Source organism: Colias croceus, chromosome Z (assembly GCF_905220415.1).
Source record: "Colias croceus chromosome Z, ilColCroc2.1".
In the NCBI taxonomy this organism is placed as follows: domain Eukaryota; kingdom Metazoa; phylum Arthropoda; class Insecta; order Lepidoptera; family Pieridae; genus Colias; species Colias croceus.
Window position 1 is genome coordinate 5,720,555 of NC_059568.1, and position 21,104 is coordinate 5,741,658.

The following is a 21,104-nucleotide window of genomic DNA, read 5'->3' on the forward strand; positions in this document are numbered from 1 at the left end:
TTAAAACTTCGCAACAGATTTTGATGTGGTTTTTTTAATAGATAGACTGATTCAAGAGGAAGGTTTTAGTACTTAATTTATTAGGTTTTAGACAAAGCGGATGAAGCCGCGGGCGGTAAGCTAGTAAATTTATAAAACACGAAGATTTTAAAAATTGTAACTAATGAACACAACAATATATTATTATACTCTTTGGAACACAATCATTAGATTAACTGTAGATAATGGTGTCTATTTTTACTTAAAATAATAAACATCCAAGTACCCTCACTTTAAAAAAAATGTAGTTTATTATTTACACGAAATATATCATATAGGGAACGGAAGATATGGGTTAAAGAGTTAAATAAATAAATAACATAATTATATTTAAATTATTAATTTTCAACATTGTGTTCAGTAATGTTAACATGTAAATTGATTTGATTTTTACGAAATCTCATAGATGGCGCTGTTACAAAATTAACATTATACAACTTACATTCTTTAAGCTATGTTTCTCTTCCCAAGTTACATAAATGGCATAATTTTTATAGTGTCAATCTAGATATTGCCAAACAACATTTATATATGCGTCATTTGATTATTAATTTCCAATAGATAACGTGTAAATTCATTTGATTTTTATAACATTTAATAGATGGCGCTGTTTCTAATTTGTCTTTATACTACTAAATTCATTAAACTGTTTCTCTGCCCAAATTACGTAAATGACATAGTTTTTATTTTGTAAAGCTAGATAATAGCATGGCTTACTCGAAACCAACATTTAAACATGAGTCTTTAGATTGTACGCTGTCGTAATACACGGAATACGTAAGAAAAATAAAGGTTCACAGCTCCTCCCCCGTAGATGATAGCTTGATAATATGTAGCCTATAGCCTCACCCGACCTGTTAGTAATATTCATGCAAAATTTGAAGTCAATCTATGCAGTACTTTTCGAGATTAGCTCGGACAAACATACAGACAAACAGACAAACAGACAAACAGACAAAAATTCTAAAAACTATGTTTTTGGCTTCTATATCGATTATAGATCACGGCCCAGGTATTCTTTTAAAAAAATATTCAATGTACAGTTTTGACTTTCCTACGATTTTATTATATGTATAGATTACAATGAAAATAGAATAGTTGATATGTTTATAAGTATTTCAATTATCATTTAGGAAGGATTTTATGAACTAATAAATAAGGGATTTTTTTTTAATTTAAGCTAATTACAACATCTTTGATAACGTAAGGTTGTTGGTTGTCATGTTTGTGTGTATTAAGTTGAAAGTTGAAGTTACAAAAAAATATCATCATAGAAAATATTGTTATTATTACGATAACAAATCTTTCTAAATTCAGTCAAACATGGTCAAACGATGAAAGCGTAGGTAAACAGTTTTAGACTTGTATTGAGTCACCGCATTAAATGAAAAATCCTTTTTCGAGTTCGGCTTTGTTTAAAATACCGTTCGCAAGTACCTAATTCGATTTCCGTTCGTACATTGCATCATGCATGATTGTTATAAGTTTATACCAAGTTTATACCTACTTTATAGTTCGTTCTTGCCAACTGTAGGTAAGGTTTGTTTTTATAAAAGTAATTTTTTATTTATTTTTTTTTATAGCAATCGGGCGATCTGATTTGCATTGCACATTTTTTTTAGGAACTGTTTGTTAATTAAGTATGGTTTTAACTTTTAACATGCAGAGTGTGATTGTTTAATGCTTTAGAATAGTGACTTGATTAATTGTATTTTTTGTGAAATTATAATGCTTAATATGAAGTGCACCTATTATATAGCTCTATATTTTACATATCTTGGTCGCATTTGTCTGAGTGTTTGAGGTGGAATAGAAGTAGTTTTTGCTCTACGTAAAAGGTTTTATGTGTTATCCTTCTTTGTAAAGAAAATTGTTCAACTAAACAAGTGATAACTGCGTTAAAAACAACCGACTTCAAACTTGCACTTGCAAAATTTACAAATACAGACAAAAATGCTCATAAAATAAAAACTACTGGGCCTATCCGAATAAATTTTTATGGGACCAATTCGACACCATCCTGCATCGAATAAAGAAAGAATCACTTAAATCGGTTCTGAAACCTCGGAGTAATCGGTGTACATACATAAAAAAACATAGCGGCCGAATTGATAACCTCCTCCTTTTTTTGAAGTCGGTTAAAAACACTGTTTCTCTTTTCTTCAGAGATTGCAGGTTTATGCATTTACGTATAAATATCGAGAATTTTAATTGTATAAATGGTTCGTTTTCCTTGGAAATAAATAAAGTTCTTATGCTGCTGGAGCTATGAAGCTGAAGGAGAAAAGAGTCTACAGATTTTTTATTAAAGCATATAGCACAGCCTCTTGGGTTCACAAAAACACAAATATCCCCCCCACCAAACCGTAATGGACCAACTAACACCATCCAAATAGATGATTCAACCACAAAATATAATAAACGTCGAACTAAATAAGAATAGTCGATTTAACACAGCATTAAAATGGTTTTATTTCGCCACGAATTCAGTTTATCCGCTCGTCTCACTATAAATCTGACAATAGGTACGGTATTGTATAATATACCAATGACGGCCGCCCGGCCGCTCCGAGGCTCTACTATAACATTATTCTTGCAACCAGCGGTTCCAACGGAATAGTACGGGAAAAGTACGTTTGACAAATTTGTAGTTGTACGTTTTTATTTTCCATACTTAACATCTTAATATGTTATTCACCAAACAAATAATTAATTGAACGATGTCTTAATTATACTTCCACGCCATGCAAAGGGAGAATAGGTAATTATCCTTAATATCAAGTGCAGAATGGAATTTAACATTAGTAAATAAACTCTTACCAGTAAAAAACTTAAATCCTTTCAAACAGTGTTAATCGTATAAACAAAGAAACCTTAACTGCACTGAAAAATACCATAATAGAGATATAAAATAAAACCACAAGTGTGGAATAAAACATTCAATAAGGATAAGAGCGCATTAATTTCGTGATTAAGTGGTGATCGAACGCCGATAGCAAATGGTGAAAAACTAAACAATGTTTAGCCAACACTGACTAGCCAAGTTTTGGAGGTACAACGTTATTTGTAATGCCACTCCATACGATCCGCGAGCTTGGAAATATATTAAAGGGCTTGTAAATACTAAAAACGTTGTTTATACTAATGTAACAAAAGTATTACTTAGTGAACATTTTCTAGATTTGTGATTGAGTATTAATAGTAGAAGGGTAATAAAATATTTGTGCAATAAAACCCAAACTGCTTGTATAGACATAGTTCAATACAATACAAGTCTACACAAATCTCCTTCATGCGAACCGACGATCTCGTGTGAACACGGCCTCAGCACTAACTCCCGAGGAAAACTGATACAAAAGCGGTCTTCTGTCTTCCTCGCTTGTTTAATTCGCAAACGGAAAAATCGAGGCTTGTCCACTCCGGGCGTACAGGGCAGCCACAAATACGCTCAACTCACCGTCGACTCCTTATGAATAAATTATCAAGCCACGGCAGGTGGAATGACCTGACACAAAATGTTTTGATGGAATTGTTTTAATTGGGCGTTATCTCGCCCCGTCTATCAGTCCTATACTTCATTTTAAAAATATGAATTTATTTATCGACCATTCACACCATCATTCGCATTTAATTATAAGTTTATCGATCTAAATATTGATTAGAAAACAAATATCCGGAGTCGATTAATTGTTTCTCATTACACGTATTAAATTGTATGTCAGTTTATGTTGAATCGTTTTCAATAATTCATGTTTAAAGAACAAACAGTTTTTAATCGGTCGATATGATCTCATAATTGTAAAACTGAAATGAGTTGGGAGTTTGTTTGTAATTATAATGAATGACCAATGTAATGTCTTTATTATTTATGTCGTCCGAATGAATAATGCTGACCTGTGTAAATTCCTCCTTAGACATATCTAGGTATGTCTGAGGAGGAATTTGGAAAGTAGTGCTCTACTAAAAGGTAAAGCTGGCATGTTAATCGGACTCAGTCTGCTGACTCATTGAAGTTGCAATAGTAAATGTGGCCCAAGCGCTTGAATCAGTTTGATCTTCAGCCATATGCCAGATATGCCAAACTACAGCATTATCTCAACAAATTGAGACTCCTAATTTACTTGGTCCTTAGAGTTCCTTTCAGGAAAGACTACCTACTTAATATTTTTTCTACTTCATAACAAATATCAACATATAATTTTTTATGTAACTACCAGTTGTACAACCCCAATAATTATTATTCATTCAGAACTCAGTGCAGCGGAAAATAAATATTATTTATGTTTGTTGTTTATCTTCAAGTGTCACGTAATAAAACTGTTACGCGCAAACCGAGAATTCCTGACCACAGATTATTTGTAAATTTCACATCATTATTGAATAATTTTCGTTATAAACTTTTCATCAGAAATTTTATAAATGAATATAAGCCCTAAATAAGCTCCACTTTAAGTATAAATGTAGCTTTGATAGCGGACGATTCTCTGCAATAAAAAATTACCACTTTAATCTACTAAAAGGCTCCTGTCAAGCCTACTTTGCAGACGTTGCTAACTTTAGAAATCTAACCACTGCTGAACAGAACTTCACTTAATCAAACCTTTATAGAACTGAATTCGAACTAAATATAACGTTTTCTAAAACCGAAATATCTGAAAAGCCAAGCGAACAGATGCATATAACACCTTAACGCGAAGTCAGGTAATAATGTTGGTCGAGTAAACAATAAATAAAGCCCTCGATACTACAAGGGCCCAGTGATTAAGGTATGTCCTTAAGGCCCGTATTTGTCGTGACTCGAGAATACATACCCCGCTCTATTATACGTAATAAAATTGTGTGAATACATGCATTTTTATTTTAAAGGGTCCTATTAAGTATACTTACAAAATTCAAATCAGACGATAATTTATCTGGTAATCTCCGAATGTCGAAATTAGCAATGGATTTAAAGACAATCAAAGTTCGCAATGGAAATACTTATATGGTGCGGTGGAAGGAAGTACACGGGTCATTAAACTTCGAGATCCTAAGAAATATATTATCTTCAATGAAGCGTGGGTGAAACTTACCCACAATTCCACAATCGTGTTGAGATGAATTTGTATAAATCCTAGTATTAATCTTAAAAATACAAAGGCAAAGCGCTTTTTGTTTACATTTCAAAGCCTACTAGATATAAATAATAATGTTGAAACTCTGAACGTGTAGGTATGCAAGGATTTTCTGCTAAAACTATTTTGGATTTGAGTAAAGGAATAGATAAACTATCGGAGAAGAACGTTTTACCAAGTGAATGATAATATTTGATATGAACGTTCAATCAAGAACAATCAATTATCCCGATTCTTCGAGAACCGCGTCGCGAGCAATGTCTTGTATGATAGCATTAACTAAGTGTTAATTTATTTTCAATCGACTCTCTCCAAACTTGTTAAGTAATAAGTTCAGCTGCAAAAACCTTCCAGATCTATTAATATCACATCAAGAATCGTAATTCTGGATACCATTGTATTTTAAAACTGTCAAACTGCAGACAAAAAGTCGATAGTAAATATTTATGTGAATCAAATTAGTGGGAGCGTCGCTGGCGCGTGAATCGACGGCCCAAATGAAGCTATAGATATTCGATAATTGTATAATTTTCGTAGTTCGTCAAAAGGTTCGCTCCCAGACACGCATTAATAAGAACACTCCGGAAGTACGTCGCGTGCTTCTACCGATAGGCCTTTGAATTATTTATACCTTTAATATTGTAATTACCATACACCAGGCTAATTATCATTTATGTTATTATATTAAATAACACTCACGGAAAGGTTAGGTCTCGATAAAGAGATAACAATACGAGTTTAACGTCGAAGCCGATCCTGGACTGGTGAATGCTAATTCCGCCAACGAGTTGTCTCCCGTATAATTTACACGCAACAATATTTTTTGTACCCTCAATTTGTAATCGTTTGTCTATGTTGACGATCTCCTGTAATACATTGTTACTCGCCTCGCTGTGATGAGAATTCGATAATAATGAAAGTTTATCGCGGGATCTACTAAGTGCTCGAGCTTTGTATGATAATTATTACAAGTATTATGCGAATTAATATGATCGCTATCGATCGGATGCAGTTTGTAATTTTGTTTGCATTTTAATTAACTGCTGAATTGCGATGGGTGTAAAAATGTGAGGAACTGTCTATAGCTTTGCAGCTTTGCTTTGCAACTAATTTGCTCTTCGCAACTATTCCATAGCCTCTAACTCGATTCCTAATACAAAAATGGAGGATACGTAGTAACTTTATTTGTACTTGAGATAATACGTTTTCTGATCTCTACCAGTATATCTTGTTAAATATTTTAAGAAATATCTCTTTTTGACTAAGCGTTGACTATCTTTTAAATTATAAAGACAATTCTATAACTAATTGACCATATTAAATCGTTAATTTATGTGCTGACAAACTCGTTCACTAGATCATCATAAAATAGCCGCGCAAAGGACAAGCAAATTGTATTAATCGTACATGTAAAAGTCATCAATGTTATTTAATATTTATTGAATGATTCCATAGATAAGGTCCCCGTTTGTTTTTATAGGCATAGCATTTAGGTATGCGCATCGCACGCAATGCTCCCTCCACGGCAATATCTTATGTCATGCTATATAAAAGAAGTCTGTCAAATAGTTTGTTTGTAATTATGGATCAGTAATTCTTGCGTAGATATCGGCTATTTTATGAAACTGCATTTTCTTTGGAATTGTTTGTAGTTGTTGTTGCGTTGTGTATTATTTTATTTGCACCCTTTTGATGTGATGTTTATTTTGAATTAATAATATCTAAGATAGAAGATATTTGCTATTGTAATATTAGCATTGAATTAAGGATGAACCGTCAAGTGAATGCACATACATATCGATATAAACATTTAAAATATTTTTGTTTTATTCATCTTTAGTCTCTGTTCGTTGTTTTTATACGTGATGATTCTGATACAGATTAATACATTTTCTTGGCAAAACATAATAAATTTTGAAAAAATCATCTCTTGGTTATCATATAAAAGGAAAAACGGAATTTAAAAAACAGTGTTTAAAAGTGGATTAATGTCAGTTGTCTATATTGGATTTAAAATTCAATGTGCGTTTTGATGAGCAAGAAATTAATTCGCCTCTGCAAAGATATTCAGCGGAGTGTGGCACAGCTGCACTTGGGTGTAGAATTACATTAAAATTACCGGTTCTCGAGTAAAAATAATGCGGGTAGTCGATCGGTTGGCGGACACACGTGTCCAAGGAACATTTCCTCGTGCCACCTGAATGTATAGCACAGAACTTTCTCACGCCAGTGACCGCTAAATATTCAGTTCACTAATGAGTTAGACATAATGGAAAACTTAACTTGCCACTTAACCACTTCAGCTATATGTATACTACGCTGACAACTAATGTGAAACGAAAGCACCGTTCAGAATGTTCGTTGCAAATTTCAATGTATTTCGGCGGTTGAACCTTGATATGTTCTAGATTGTTCCAGAATATTTCGGTTATTGCATAATTGAATGTCAACGGTCTAAATAGAAAATGAGATCGAGCTTAGATGTTGAATTCTGTAAAATATAATCGACAGTGAAATGCCATTTGCTGACTTATCACGATATCTATGAACCTACGCTATTAAGTTTGCACAGACAGATTTTATTTTAGCTATTTCTCTATAGTGAAAACCGTTCGGAAAAGGTTCCCACGAAAACAAGATCGTAATTTATTATATCGAGTATTATGTATTCGTTTGCACTTATTTATAAAATGAAGTTGGATCAAACGTTTTGAAAATACAGCCTTAAAGCTATGAATATTAAAGTAGATTTTTTAATGACTGTAATAGAATTGAACTCTAGAATTAACACAAACAATTACTGGCTTGGTAAATAGATGATACAAATACAAATGAGGATATATTTTATGAAGCATTTAATTGTTTTGTGCAATTAGGAAAAAAACGCGTTTATAAAGATGACATGAAATAATAAGGTGTTTTACAAAAAAGGCTTCCTTACGTAAACATTCTTATATTATGCAGAAAGAAGTGCATTGGAAAAGGGACATAATATTATAATTATAGGTTAGTGTAGGTAAGTGATAAATGCTGTGTATTTTACAACAATGAGGCAATGAGATTGAGGTTGGTTCAGAAGGCTGTTAACCTAATACGATTAAATTATTTAGAACAAATTTTTTAGCGAGAAAAGTTTAAAGATGCTTTACTTACCTGTTATTTTTTGTTATGATGACCATTTCGATACGGTATCATCATTAAAATCATCAGTGGTGAATTTATAACATGCGCAGATACATTGAAAAATCTACTTATTTCCCCCACTTATTTTGTCTCGAAATACTGACTTACTGCACGTCAACACATAAACGTAACTAATAACTATCCTTTGTCTACAATTTAAGATAAATTATTATTTACTCGTTTCCATGTTGTTATAGACAATTTAAGCTCTATGGAAGAGTCACTAAACATTGCGAATCTATACTTGATATTATAAAGCTGATGAGTTTGTTTGTTAGTTTGAACGCGCTAATATCAAGAACTACTGGTCCGTTTGAAAAATTCTTTCGATGTTAGATAGCGCATTTATCGAGGAAGGCTATACGTCATCTCGCTAAGACCAACAGGAGCGGAGCACTGCGGGTAAAACCGCAGAGCACAGCTAGTCTTTTATAAAAAGAAATAACCAGTATCACCTTTATCAATAATTCACAATTGATAGATATAAATGCACTCCTGTAACCATAAAGGTTTTCTCTGAACACAAGAGAACTGTTAATTTCATATCGCAAAAACGAGCCGACGAGATGTGATTAGCAAATTTTCCAAAGAAACGTGTTAAAGTATTGGCGATTGTTAACACTAAGTGGTCATATAAATGCGTCGGTCGCACACCTTCGCCACCGGGATCACATACGACTGTCACTCGTCACAGAGCGTCACTTCTATGAACCTTATGCCTCTACAGTAAAGCTCAAATTACCAACAATTTAACAATCAAACCATGTTACATATTGATAAACTTTTTTTGGTACAGAACTACGTTTGTGAATGGCTGGTTCATGGAATAACAATTACCTATGTGCTTGTATTTGTTGTCATAAATTAGGTATGTTCGAAGTGTCAGGAATGTGTGTCATAAAAAGGCTCTGTAATATTATTTTTATTCAAATTATAAATATTTTATATGTTTCTGCAATGTTCGTTAATTACACGTACTTACTCGATCGTCTATTTATTGTCACATAACTTTTAGTTACAGGGTTTATGGTATTTTCTAATAATTTCAGTAGATGATAATTATAATCGCGTGTTTGTGTACTTTAAATTTAGATAGCGAATTTATAAATTCTAATAAAGTGACAATTAAATTTAATTAAAATTTAACGCCACATAACGTAATTGCTAATCAGCCGTAGGTATCTACTTATTGTAATTGTTATACAATAAACAAATAAATAAGTGTTGCGTGGAAACAAATAAAATTAACATTTAATATTAGCGAGTTACTCTCATAAAAATGTATTGAACTTGGTGTCGATTGTTTTATTGTTTTTATTGGCTTTTTCGATAAGTTCTCGAGCGACAGTTAGACTTTTTCTGGACCTCGCAAGTCCGATAGCAGTCCGGACACGCAAAGTTTAAGGCTCGCTGACTACGATTTGAAAAACCTCTGTCGTTTTATGATTTATAGCAGGGATAATAAACCTTTACAACGCAACATACAAAACGTATGTTTATTACGACGGCCCGATCATAAGTATGTATTTGTGCGATTTCGTGGAAGTACAAGCTTATTTGATGGGGCTTTATGAATTGTACTTATAGGAAATTAAATTTTGTGAGACTCGCTATCAATTTTGAGCAAATGAATTTTTATATTATATTATGAGCTATATTTAAGTGGGCTTAACTTAAGTGGAATGATTGTACAAAAGCAAAAGTTGAACCAAAGGTTTACAGCCCCGCCAATAGGTTCATGCGTGTTTTATTCTCGTAATTCCACAACAGAGGTGACTTTGACAAGTTGTTTATGAACAAATACTAAAAAACAGTAGCAACGATCTGAATGGCTTGTATTTGTTATACTTTTTCTTTCTCTTCGAAGAGAATTCTCATTCGCGATAAGCATATAACTATGTTTTTATCTTGCTATTTAAAAAAGCTGTTGGTTTGTTGAAATCAAGAACCTTACATAAATCGTCAAATAAAAACTGATATGTCCACACACAGGTATTATTTATTTAACGCCAATTTATTTTTAAAAGAATATGTCCAATCTATTTTAAAAGATTTTTTTAAAGAATTCATAAATATCAAAGATACGTGAGACGTACCGAAAATATTATCGACACTTTATTCGTGGAAATAGTATAAGTATATAGGTACAAATTAGTTTTATTATCTTGCAAAATATTTAGAATAAATGTAAGTAGGTATGTAAAATGGAATTGTATGTAAACCTTATTTTTATAAATATTTTTTGTATTACAGCCTAATAAATAAACCAAAACATAAATATCTTATATTGTAGAGCAATATATCTCTACTTGTATTACCTACTGAATCTCTAACTTAAAAAAAAATTAAATTAATATTTGGTGTTTATATTCTGTATATTCTCCATACTATGTGAAATATCAAATAACCAATTACAGAAGCTGTGGTAAGTATCGATTACTCGACTACTGTTCCTTCCTTCAACGGCGCAACGACCCAAAGAGGGTCTTGGCCTGCAACACCAAAAGTTGCCCTGGTGTTGAGGTCTTCTACTTGAAGGATGTCCAGATTTTTATGGACTTCGTCTCTCCAACGGTGACGAGGTCAGCCGACGGGGCGCCTACCGATCGGCTTGCTCATGTATACGATATACCCTCTTCTCAGCGTCGTCTGGCATCAATTCTAGGTGACCGATCCATCGAAGGCGGGCAGCTTTTGTCTCACCAATAATGTTGGGTTCACGGATACGACTACTGTTACACATTGTTTATATCGAATTAATGAGTTAATTATAAAGACTTTTAATTATTTAATTCCGCCTTTCTGAAGCTAGCTTAAGAAAATAGGTAGCGATTAGAATTTCGACAATGAGGGACTATAACGTAACAGTCACAGAATAGACAACAAAGATTTTTAATATTGGTTGAGTAGGTATTACCTACTTGCGTAAATATATTTCCCATCTCCATAGATTTTCACGTGAACTTGGTTGGATACAAATACTAAATACCGATTAATACGTTAAAATGAAATAGGTACACACTACACACCTACAATGTAAGTACATACATAATCCGCTATACTAAAAGGAAACAGGTAGCTCATAGCTCTCGTTAAATACCCATAAATTGCTTGCTATTTTCCTATACGTTTACGTTTTCATCAGCTTTTAAGTACAAATCATTGTTTTGTATAACTAGCACAAAACTAAAACCACTTATTACAAAGAAATTATAGTTTACTCCAAATTACTAAGCAAGGCTTTTTGATGCTATCAATGTTTGGTAACAGTTAATGTTGGTTGAAGGAACATTATAACATGTTGTATTTACTCTTTCAGTGTTGTAACTAGGGGAATTGAACTATCAAAATATACCTACACCTAGCACCTAGGTAAGTTGAATATTTTTGTGCTTTTAATTACTTATCTTTGTATTTAGGATAAACGTGAATCAATTGTAATTCATTCTAAGCAGGTGCTATTTTTAACCGACTTCAAAAAAAAGGAGGAGGTTATCAATTCGGCCGGTATATTTTTTTTTTTATGTATGTACACCGATTACTCCGAGGTTTCTGAACCGATTTACGTGATTCTTTTTTTGTTCGATGCGGGATGGTGTCGAATTGGTCCCATAAAAATTTTATTCGAATAGGCCCAGTAGTTTTTATTTTATGAGCATTTTTGTCCGTAGGTATTTGTAAATTTTGCAAGTGCAAGTTTGAAGTCGGTTGTTTTTAACGCAGTTATCACTTGTTATTAGATAAATATTTACGTTTTGCATAAGCGAAAAAAAAAATACATTATAGTGCTTCAAAGTTCAATAATTAAAATCATAATTTTCATTTTTTAAAAAGCAACTCCGTACAGAACATTATTTTATGTAGTAAATCATCTAATAACGTTACCTACTCACACTAAAAACTCAAATGTTAAAATAATTACTCAAAATGTTTATAATTTTTAATACCTAATTTAGTAATTACATAGTTGGCCACTGCTATGCATCATTAGCCAGTTATACACAGTTGCAAACATAAGTAGGTGTGTTAAGTAAAAAATATATCATGTAATTAAGGATACATACATGTTGGCTTAATTACACCGTCATTTTTTACTCACTCGCAGCGACAAAAAGCAAAATGTAAATAATATGTAATGAACTTTCTCGCGTATGACTAGTTTTATGATAAATGTTGTTTTTGTTATAAAAGCATGTTAATTTATTACTATGGAGCGGCACGACTACAAATAACTTCCTTATAATCCAAGTAGGTATTAAAATTGGCACTTGTACCTACGGAGTTAGGTCATTTTTATATGACATAAAACTGTATTTATTTTTACACGTGTAAACCCATAAAGGATATTTTAAAGCACCATGTAATCACCATAAAAATAAAGACAAAATAGTGGCGCGAAAAAGGGTCCTTTGTCAACTTGTGGCAAATGCACAATTGTGCGATTAATGTTTAACAACTTTGCGACAGTTAATAGATAGTCAAGTGAGTAATAAAGGTGTAATAATACTTTGACGGTAAGAAAAAGTCAATCGTCATTGCGCATAGCAGTTATTATACGGGGAAGACGCATATCCACGCGTGGCTGCGTTCAACGTTTTTCCTTCAAGGGACAAATAATCATTAATAGTAGGCACTTAGTAATCGACTTTACAAGAACTTAAAGATCTTTAATTGTTGTAAAACACGTTTTGCATAATACTCGGATATCAGTATTGTTACAAATGCACACCTACTTTTGTTTTAATGTTCGAAATTTTGTAAATACACGTTAAAAAATTCAGCGATTTTCCATTCACTTTTCGCTTGGATAAACGAACACTAGCGTGTATTCACTTTGTTAAACACTTTCCAAGTTTATTCATTGCGAATTTATTCTAATGCGATTGTTCATGAGAATTTCGACTGCTTTTTTAGTCGCCACTTGTAAAGTTGCGGCTATTGTTTAAATTGCAATATATTTCTGTAAACTTTCTATTAACATTTAACACGAGAAATGCTACTTTGTAAATTAGAAGTGAAATAACTTGGACATGTTACAAGATTGTCATTTGATTAGTGAAATTTTAGAGTTGTGTAATTACTTTTATATCTACGTGTTGTGTTAGAATTGAAGCAACAAAACTAAGCATTAAAACACATAGGTACAATTATTAACATACAACATCACATTAAAATGTGATTTAAATATAGATTTCAATTACATTTATGCCAATAAAAAGAACGTGTGATTACAGATAAATATATGACCATTTCCAACTTCGCTCAGTCGTTGGCAATATTTTTCAAGACAGAAAAATGTATTAAAGCAAACAGATATTGTGATAATAGCTAAGAGATGACATGTTCTCCTTTATATTCAGTCAAGAAAGCTCGACTCTGAATTCCTTGAAATATATAAAAAGCATCAATCTTTAAACAATGTTTCAGTTTTTATTGTGAGCTTGACATCTTGTGTTGTAAAAATTTTTACATGTAGCAATCAAAGCATTAATTTTAATTACGGTATTTTATGACTTTCATTTTGGGTCACGCTGAAATATTTTCTTTTATTGAAAACGTAATATAGATACAAAGCAAAGTAATAAATTATCGTGACGTAAAAAAATATTCTTTCAAGTTAATTCCTACATAATTTCTTGATGGCATTTATAAGAAGGATATTTGGGTATTTGAAAATTTGCCAAATACCTAAACACACTTATTAGGTACTGCTAGTTTCTTGTTGGTAAAAACTTATGAATGTGAATAAACATTTTTTATCGAAAAACTATTATTAATACACGTTGTGATAACCATGCTTTTCAAATTATATGCTACAAGCAATACAGTAAATGGTGTGTAAATTTTATAAAGGGTTATAATGATTTTTTAATTGTTACAAAACATATTATGTGTTGTGTAATTACTAATTACTGTATTTACCATGTTTTCTATTTTTATCGAATCATATATTAAATAAATACTTCAATTTGTACTGCATTTCATATACATATTATAGATACCAAGTAAGAGTCATAACGCTTAAAAAAATTAAAATTTATAACCTCAAACTTTTATAACTACCAATTGGGTACTTTACTTACAAAAAACCATTAAACGTTTTAAAATATGAAATAATAAGAATCAAACTTGTGAATAATATCTGATAGGCTCTATCTCTACTACAGTCTATATCCGCGCCTAGGCGTTGACCAAAGTAATTAAATATTAACATGAGATAGGATAAAAATGGGATCGCGTGCCGTGCCATGATAAGCATTGAAAACTTACAAAAAAGTATCCCACAAAAAATAACCGGTTGTCTCTTTCACACTAACGCTCTTTAGATACTGTAAGAAGAACAAGAGAGTGATTTATTATACGAAAAAATAAACATATTTTTTTCTGCATCAGACGAACCTTTCATTGCAGTTTTTCATTTTTTTTACACATACATACACATACACATATTTTTTTTTCTCTTACTCCCTATTGTAACCAATTTTAATTTATAATAATTAAGTACTTGCTAAGAGGCTTTTTGTGTATTTATTTTAGAGGCAAGCTGTTTCTCCTAAACACAGGTTGCCCAGTAACCTAGCTAGGGAAACATTGGCTTGTTTAAATAATTGTTTTGGTAGCCTTTTTATTTACATATATACTTTTACATGAATATTATTTGTATGCCTATTGTAATAAATTGTAATTGTAATTTTGAGACTTGTTCGTGAATTCTTACTTAGTCTTATAATTATTGCCAGCCTGTCAATTATAGGCAGTTCGATTCACTTAATAAGCCAAGACAGAATAAACCTATTAAATTAGTATCCGTTAATAGTAGTAGGGCACTTCTAGTTCTAGTCCCTTTGACGACAACCCGCCCTTTCTGTGTAGGTAGTATACTATACCTAATAATAGAGAACCATACTTAATGTAGGAAAATCCAGGTTGTATACAGTTTAAATGAATTTCCACTGATATTGTCCTAATGGAAAATTGCAAATTAATTGTAGCCAATTGAAATAGAGCTTTTCATTTGATTATAGTGTTGTGTTCGATTGTTTGTCATACCTTATACATATTTTGTTAAACGCATTAGTATAAAGAACAGTTTTTTTTTTAATTATTCAGCAGATGACGTTTCAAGTAAGTAATAGGTACCTATCTACCTAACAATATTGAAGATAAAAAATAATTACAAATTTTAAATGATTGATTTATATCCATTAAATTGTTGTTATTTTCTACAATTATCATTCTGTATATTGTTTTTATAGTTCAGGATACATCGGCCATTTTTGCAAGTGACTACTATCAAGCTGATTTTCCGTTTGTAGCTTTATTTTGATGAGACACCGAATAATTTCGTGTACGAAACTCTCGATTGTGGTAGCTAACAGAGATAACAAGGATAACATTTTTTGATTTGATGGTTCTCAAATATTTATTACGCAATTTGTAGGACAATATGTCTGTTGAATTATATAAACATTAACTAAGTGAAAACAAAAAAATCAGCTTGTTAGTAATCATTTATGATGACCTTGTTATCGATACACTTTGGAAAGGGGGACTCTTTGAACCAACCATAGATTTTGTAGGACAAATATTTTTTAGAATAATTTAGGTAATTATCTTGAGATTGAACAAAAAAAAAAAATTCAGTTAGTAATAAATATTTGAGAACCATCAAATCAAAAAATTTTATCCTTGTTATCTCTGTTAGCTACCCAGGGCCGGACCGTGAACTTGTGGGGCCCTGGGCTGAAACTACCCAGGGGCCTTTTTTTTTTTGGAAATGTTTATATTTTCTTAATACGTACTTTCGCAATTTTGTTATTTTAACATATTCAAATTTGATTTTAAATCGTTTTATTAATTCAGGAGTCTATTGCGGACAAACAAAGTACCTAACACGTAATTTTTTTATACATATTTAGATAATAAAATAATGTTATTCATCCATACTAATATTATAAATGCGAAAGTAACTCTGTCTGTCTGTCTGTTACTCAATCACGCCTAAACTACAGAACCAATTTGCATGAAATTTGGTATAGAGATATTTTGATACCCGAGAAAGGACAAAGGCTACCTTTTATTGCAAAATATGTACCACGGGTGAAGCCGGGGCAGACCACTAGTTTATTATAAATTAGTAAAAGAATCTGACAGTTATGTTATTTAAATAATAATTTAGAAATTAACCTTTCTCCATTTTTATGCTGCAAATTCTTTTATTGGTCATCACATTGCAAGTCTTTTGTTAGATCACAATGTAAATAAATATGTAAATAGTAGTAAAACGTAAATAGTTATATATTGACACCCTAAAAGTTGTCTCAATACCTACATATGGTAGGGTCTATGCAACTATTTAATTTCAAGGTCAAATGAAAATTCAAAATGAAAATTCCTGGAAAATGTCTGGAAAATATCCGGAAAATGCCTGGGAAATATCCGGAAAATGCCTGGGAAATGCCCGGAAAATGCCCGGAAATATCCGGAAAATGCGTGAAAATGTCCGGGAAAAGTGTGGAAAACGCCTGAAAAATGCCTGGAAAATCCTCGGAAAATACCAGGGAAAAGCCTGGAAAATATTCGGAAAATGCCTGGGAAATGCCCGGAAAATGCCCGGAAATATCCGGAAAATGCGTGAAAATGTCCGGGAAAAGTGTGGAAAACGCCTGGAAAATCCTCGGAAAATGCCTGGAAAATCCTCGGAAAATGCCAGGGAAAAGCCTGGAAAATATTCGGAAAATGCCTGGGAAATGCCCGGAAAATTCCCGGAAAATATCTGGGAAATGCCCGGAAAATTCCCGGAAAATATCTGGAAAATGCGTGAAAATGTCCGGGAAAAGTGTGGAAAACGCCTGGAAAATCCTCGGAAAAGGCCTGGAAAATCCTCGGAAAATGCCTGCAAAATATCCGGAAAATGCCTGGGAAATATCCGGAAAATGCCTGAGAAATGCCCGGAAAATGCCCGGAAAATATCCGGAAATTGCGTGAACATGTCCGGGTAAAGTGTGGAAAACGCCTGGAAAATCCTCGGAAAATGCCTGGAAATCCCCGGAATACAGGGGAGGTGTACTTATTACTAGAAATGCCCGGAAAATGCCACGGAAAAGCCTGGAAAATATCCGGAAAATGCCTGGGAAATATCCGGAAAATGCCTGGGAAATGCCCGGAAAATTCCCGGAAAATATCCGGACAATCCTCGGAAAATACCTGTAAAGTAATAAGTACACCCCCCCTGTATTCCGGGGATTTCCAGGCATTTAAAACGCGTTTCCCGGACATTTCACGCATTGTCCGGATATTTTCCGGGAATTTTCCGGGCATTTCCAAGGCATTTTCCGGATATTTCCCAGGCATTTTCCGGATATTTTCCAGACATTTTCCGGGAAATTTCTTTTTCTGGGAAATACCTGTAAAGTAATAAGTACACCTCCCCTGTATTCCGGGGATTTCCAGGCATTTTCCGAGGATTTTCCAGGCGTTTTCCACACTTTTCCCGGACATTTTCACGCATTTCCCAGGCATTTTCCGAGGATTTTCCAGGCCTTTTTTCCGAGGATTTTCCAGGCGATTTCACACTTTTCCCGGACATTTTCACGCATTTTCCAGATATTTTCCGGGAATTTTCCGGGCATTTCCCAGGCATTTTCCGGATATTTTCCAGGCTTTTCCCTGGCATTTTCCGAGGATTTTCCAGGCATTTTCCGAGGATTTTCCAGGCGTTTTCCACACTTTTCCCGGACATTTTCACGCATTTTCCGGATATTTTCCGGGCATTTCCGGGCATTTCCCAGGCATTTTCCGGGAAATTCCCAGGCATTTTCCGGGGTTTTTCCAGGTATGTTCCACTTTTTCCCCGGACATTTTCACGCAGGCATTTTCCGGGGACATCCAGAAAATGCCTGGCAATGCCTGGATAATTCCCGGAAAATGCCTGTAAAAGTCCCGGAAAATGCGTGAAAATGTCTGTAAAAAGCGTGGAAAATGCCACTTCAAATTTGCGAAGTAATTAAAGCAGAAAACCAAAAAAAGAAAAAGAAAGCTAAAATCTTTCATATTAAATGTATATGGGATATTCATATTTCATACTTAATGTATGGGAGGGTTTAAAGATAATTTTTTTGATATTTCTCGATTTATTTTTAAAAATTTATTACGGCCATTTTACTCATAAGGTACTTTCGATATCAGTTTAAAGTTTTTTGTTATCTGTAATACTTACGGAAAAATCGCCTGTGCACACTTCGATTACACCCTGTATAAGTATTTACAGACTTACAGCTGGGTATCTCGAATTCCGAGATTCTTACCTAATTTAACCTTACATGACTTGGCCATAACTCGTTCGGGCTCGTATATGTATAAGAGTTAAAACGCATTCAATAACGCATTTCGTTAAAAAATGACAAATGTTTATAAGTATATAAATTTTTAATAGTACGTTGATAGTTATAAAAAAATTATTTCGGTGTTAGATAGCCCATTTATAGTGGAAGGCTATTATATCATCAGGCTAAGACCAACAGGATCTGAGCCAAGTGAGTGAAATCGCGGGGCGCAGCTAGTTATTATTATGTATAACTACCTATTATATAAAATAACCAAATAGTTTCAATAAATGAGATTTATTTTCTATAAGTTGAAAATCAACATGCAAACATCCTTTTAGGTACATGTTAGCAAAAGTTATTGAAGTAGGTAGTTATGCGATTTTCATCAATTTTTTTTTCGAAAACCGACTACAGATTTTTTTTCAAATTATCGCCCATTGTTTTTATCGGGGTATGGGGGCCCTTTTAACCTCGGGGCCCTGGGCTGCAGCCCATAAAGCCCATGGGTAGATCCGGCCCTGTAGCTACCACAATCAAGACTTTCGTACACGAAATTATTGGGCGTCTCATCAAAATAAAGCTACAAACGGAAAATTAGCTTGATAGTAGTCACTTGCAAAAATGGGCGATATATCCTGAACTATTATTTTCTTATCAGATGTCAAGTCATCAAACATCGTCCGGTATCTAGAATGCAGAAAACATTCGTCCTTATAAGTGGCAGATGTATTACAACTTTTTATTTATATTTATTTACTAAAATAACGTTCAATTAATTATCAGTTACAGAAGTTGTTTACAACTTCAACTGTATTGTTATTTTTCAATGAATACATAGGAAAATATTATTTTAACTATACCATAAAATAAAATGAAACTCAGGCTGATATAAATTATGAGAAAATAATTTTGTTAAGCTTGTAAAAGAAAATAATTGAGTTGAGAGTCTAATATAAATAATTAAAGGACACAGATTAAATAGTATCTACATAAAATAGGTAAAAAGTAAAGATAGAGTTCTTATGTGAATATAGTATACATGTACTTAAGTACATATATGTATTCCCCAAAAGCGAGTGATCGAGTCTGTAGTAGAGAGTAGGAGAGGTACCTCACAGAGGTACTTGTGACATTTGCTACGACATTATCTGCTTTAAGTTTAAATTAAAACCCACCTCCCTCTCCCTGTATTCGGTCACTTGTGGTTATTATCTATGTTTAGATTATTTTATGGATGTTTTGATTATTTTATGGAGGTAGAGCAAATTCAATAGCTGTATTTTATAATAATTAATTATTGTATCTTTAATAATGATATTATTATAATGATATCTATCTAAGAATAAAATATATTAGGTATTTCTGTAGGTAGGTAACACTTTATGTGTATTTACTTTAAAAATAGGTATGTGTTGTCGTGGTATTAATAATTTATGACATATAAAATTAAATGAATTCACTAATTATAGAACGTGTAGCATTGAAATAAACTATGTTAGATGTTTTTTTTTTTTTTTAACTTTTTTTTTTGAAAAATTTATAACTTTTTCATGATCTGATATTTGTGTGATTTAACTTTTGATGTTATTAGTATCTGAAAATGATGAAGAGCAAATAAAAGAAATACATCATACAGGTAAAGTGGTTTGCGTTATCACTTACATCTTGTTGATTAAAGAAGTCATCTTGTGGCTCCTCATTGGAGCAACCCATGTCCTGCAGAAGGGGAGTCACGTGTCGCTCCCAGTCATCCATTATGATAAACTCCAAGCCAACAATGCCAAAACACAACAGTCAGCTCAATCTTCACTCATAACCAAAGTCATCGTATCGGCTACCACTACAGTCCGACTCGTGGCTTTCGCGCCAAAAACTTTTCGCTCACTTTTTTCGGAGCTGGGATTGGCGGGAAAATGGGGCAGTTCGCACGCGACGCGACCGTCACGGGGTGTGAAAGAGAAAATGTTGCGGCCGCGGGCTTCTCACCTGGCCGCCGTTTAGCGCGCATTCAAATATCGTACTTGGAAAAGTCGTTGTAAACAGCTTGTACGGAATCAGTGTTGCGAGGAGCGGGATTCCGGCCGCCCGTCGACGCGACCGGAACAGGAGTGCGTGGCTATCCGCGAAGCCAAACGCCCTCTGCGTCGCGCCGCCTCGCGTCTTTCTCTTTTTTGCCGCTCTGGTGCGTATCGCTCCGTCCCTCTCCCGCAGTTCAGCGCCTCACGCCTCCCATGGGCGGCAGCGATTTGCCGTCCGAGGCCGCAACATGGCCGTACCTCCGCTGATCACTTACCAGCGTATGACCATCACCGACCAACTCGAAACAGCAAAAAGATCATGCCATATTTCGCACTAAAGTGCGGAATTTCCATAGGCAACTTTTCGCGAAAGCTTCTTCAAAAGTTTTCCGAGTTATCCGATGAAACTATTTTCCGACTTT

General features: G+C 33.5%; 1 protein-coding gene across 1 annotated transcript in view; it reads right to left on the reverse strand.

The window, feature by feature from the left end:
- LOC123704947 (homeobox protein araucan-like) overlaps positions 1-20,756 on the reverse strand; it is a 94,676-nt gene extending 73,920 nt beyond the window's left edge. Inside the window, exon 1 of the mRNA XM_045653452.1 lies at positions 20,327-20,756. Within this exon, the coding sequence (XP_045509408.1) occupies positions 20,327-20,419 (93 nt within the window). The 5' untranslated portion in view covers positions 20,420-20,756. The remainder of the gene's footprint in view (positions 1-20,326) is intronic.
- Positions 20,757-21,104: the final 348 nt, after the last annotated feature.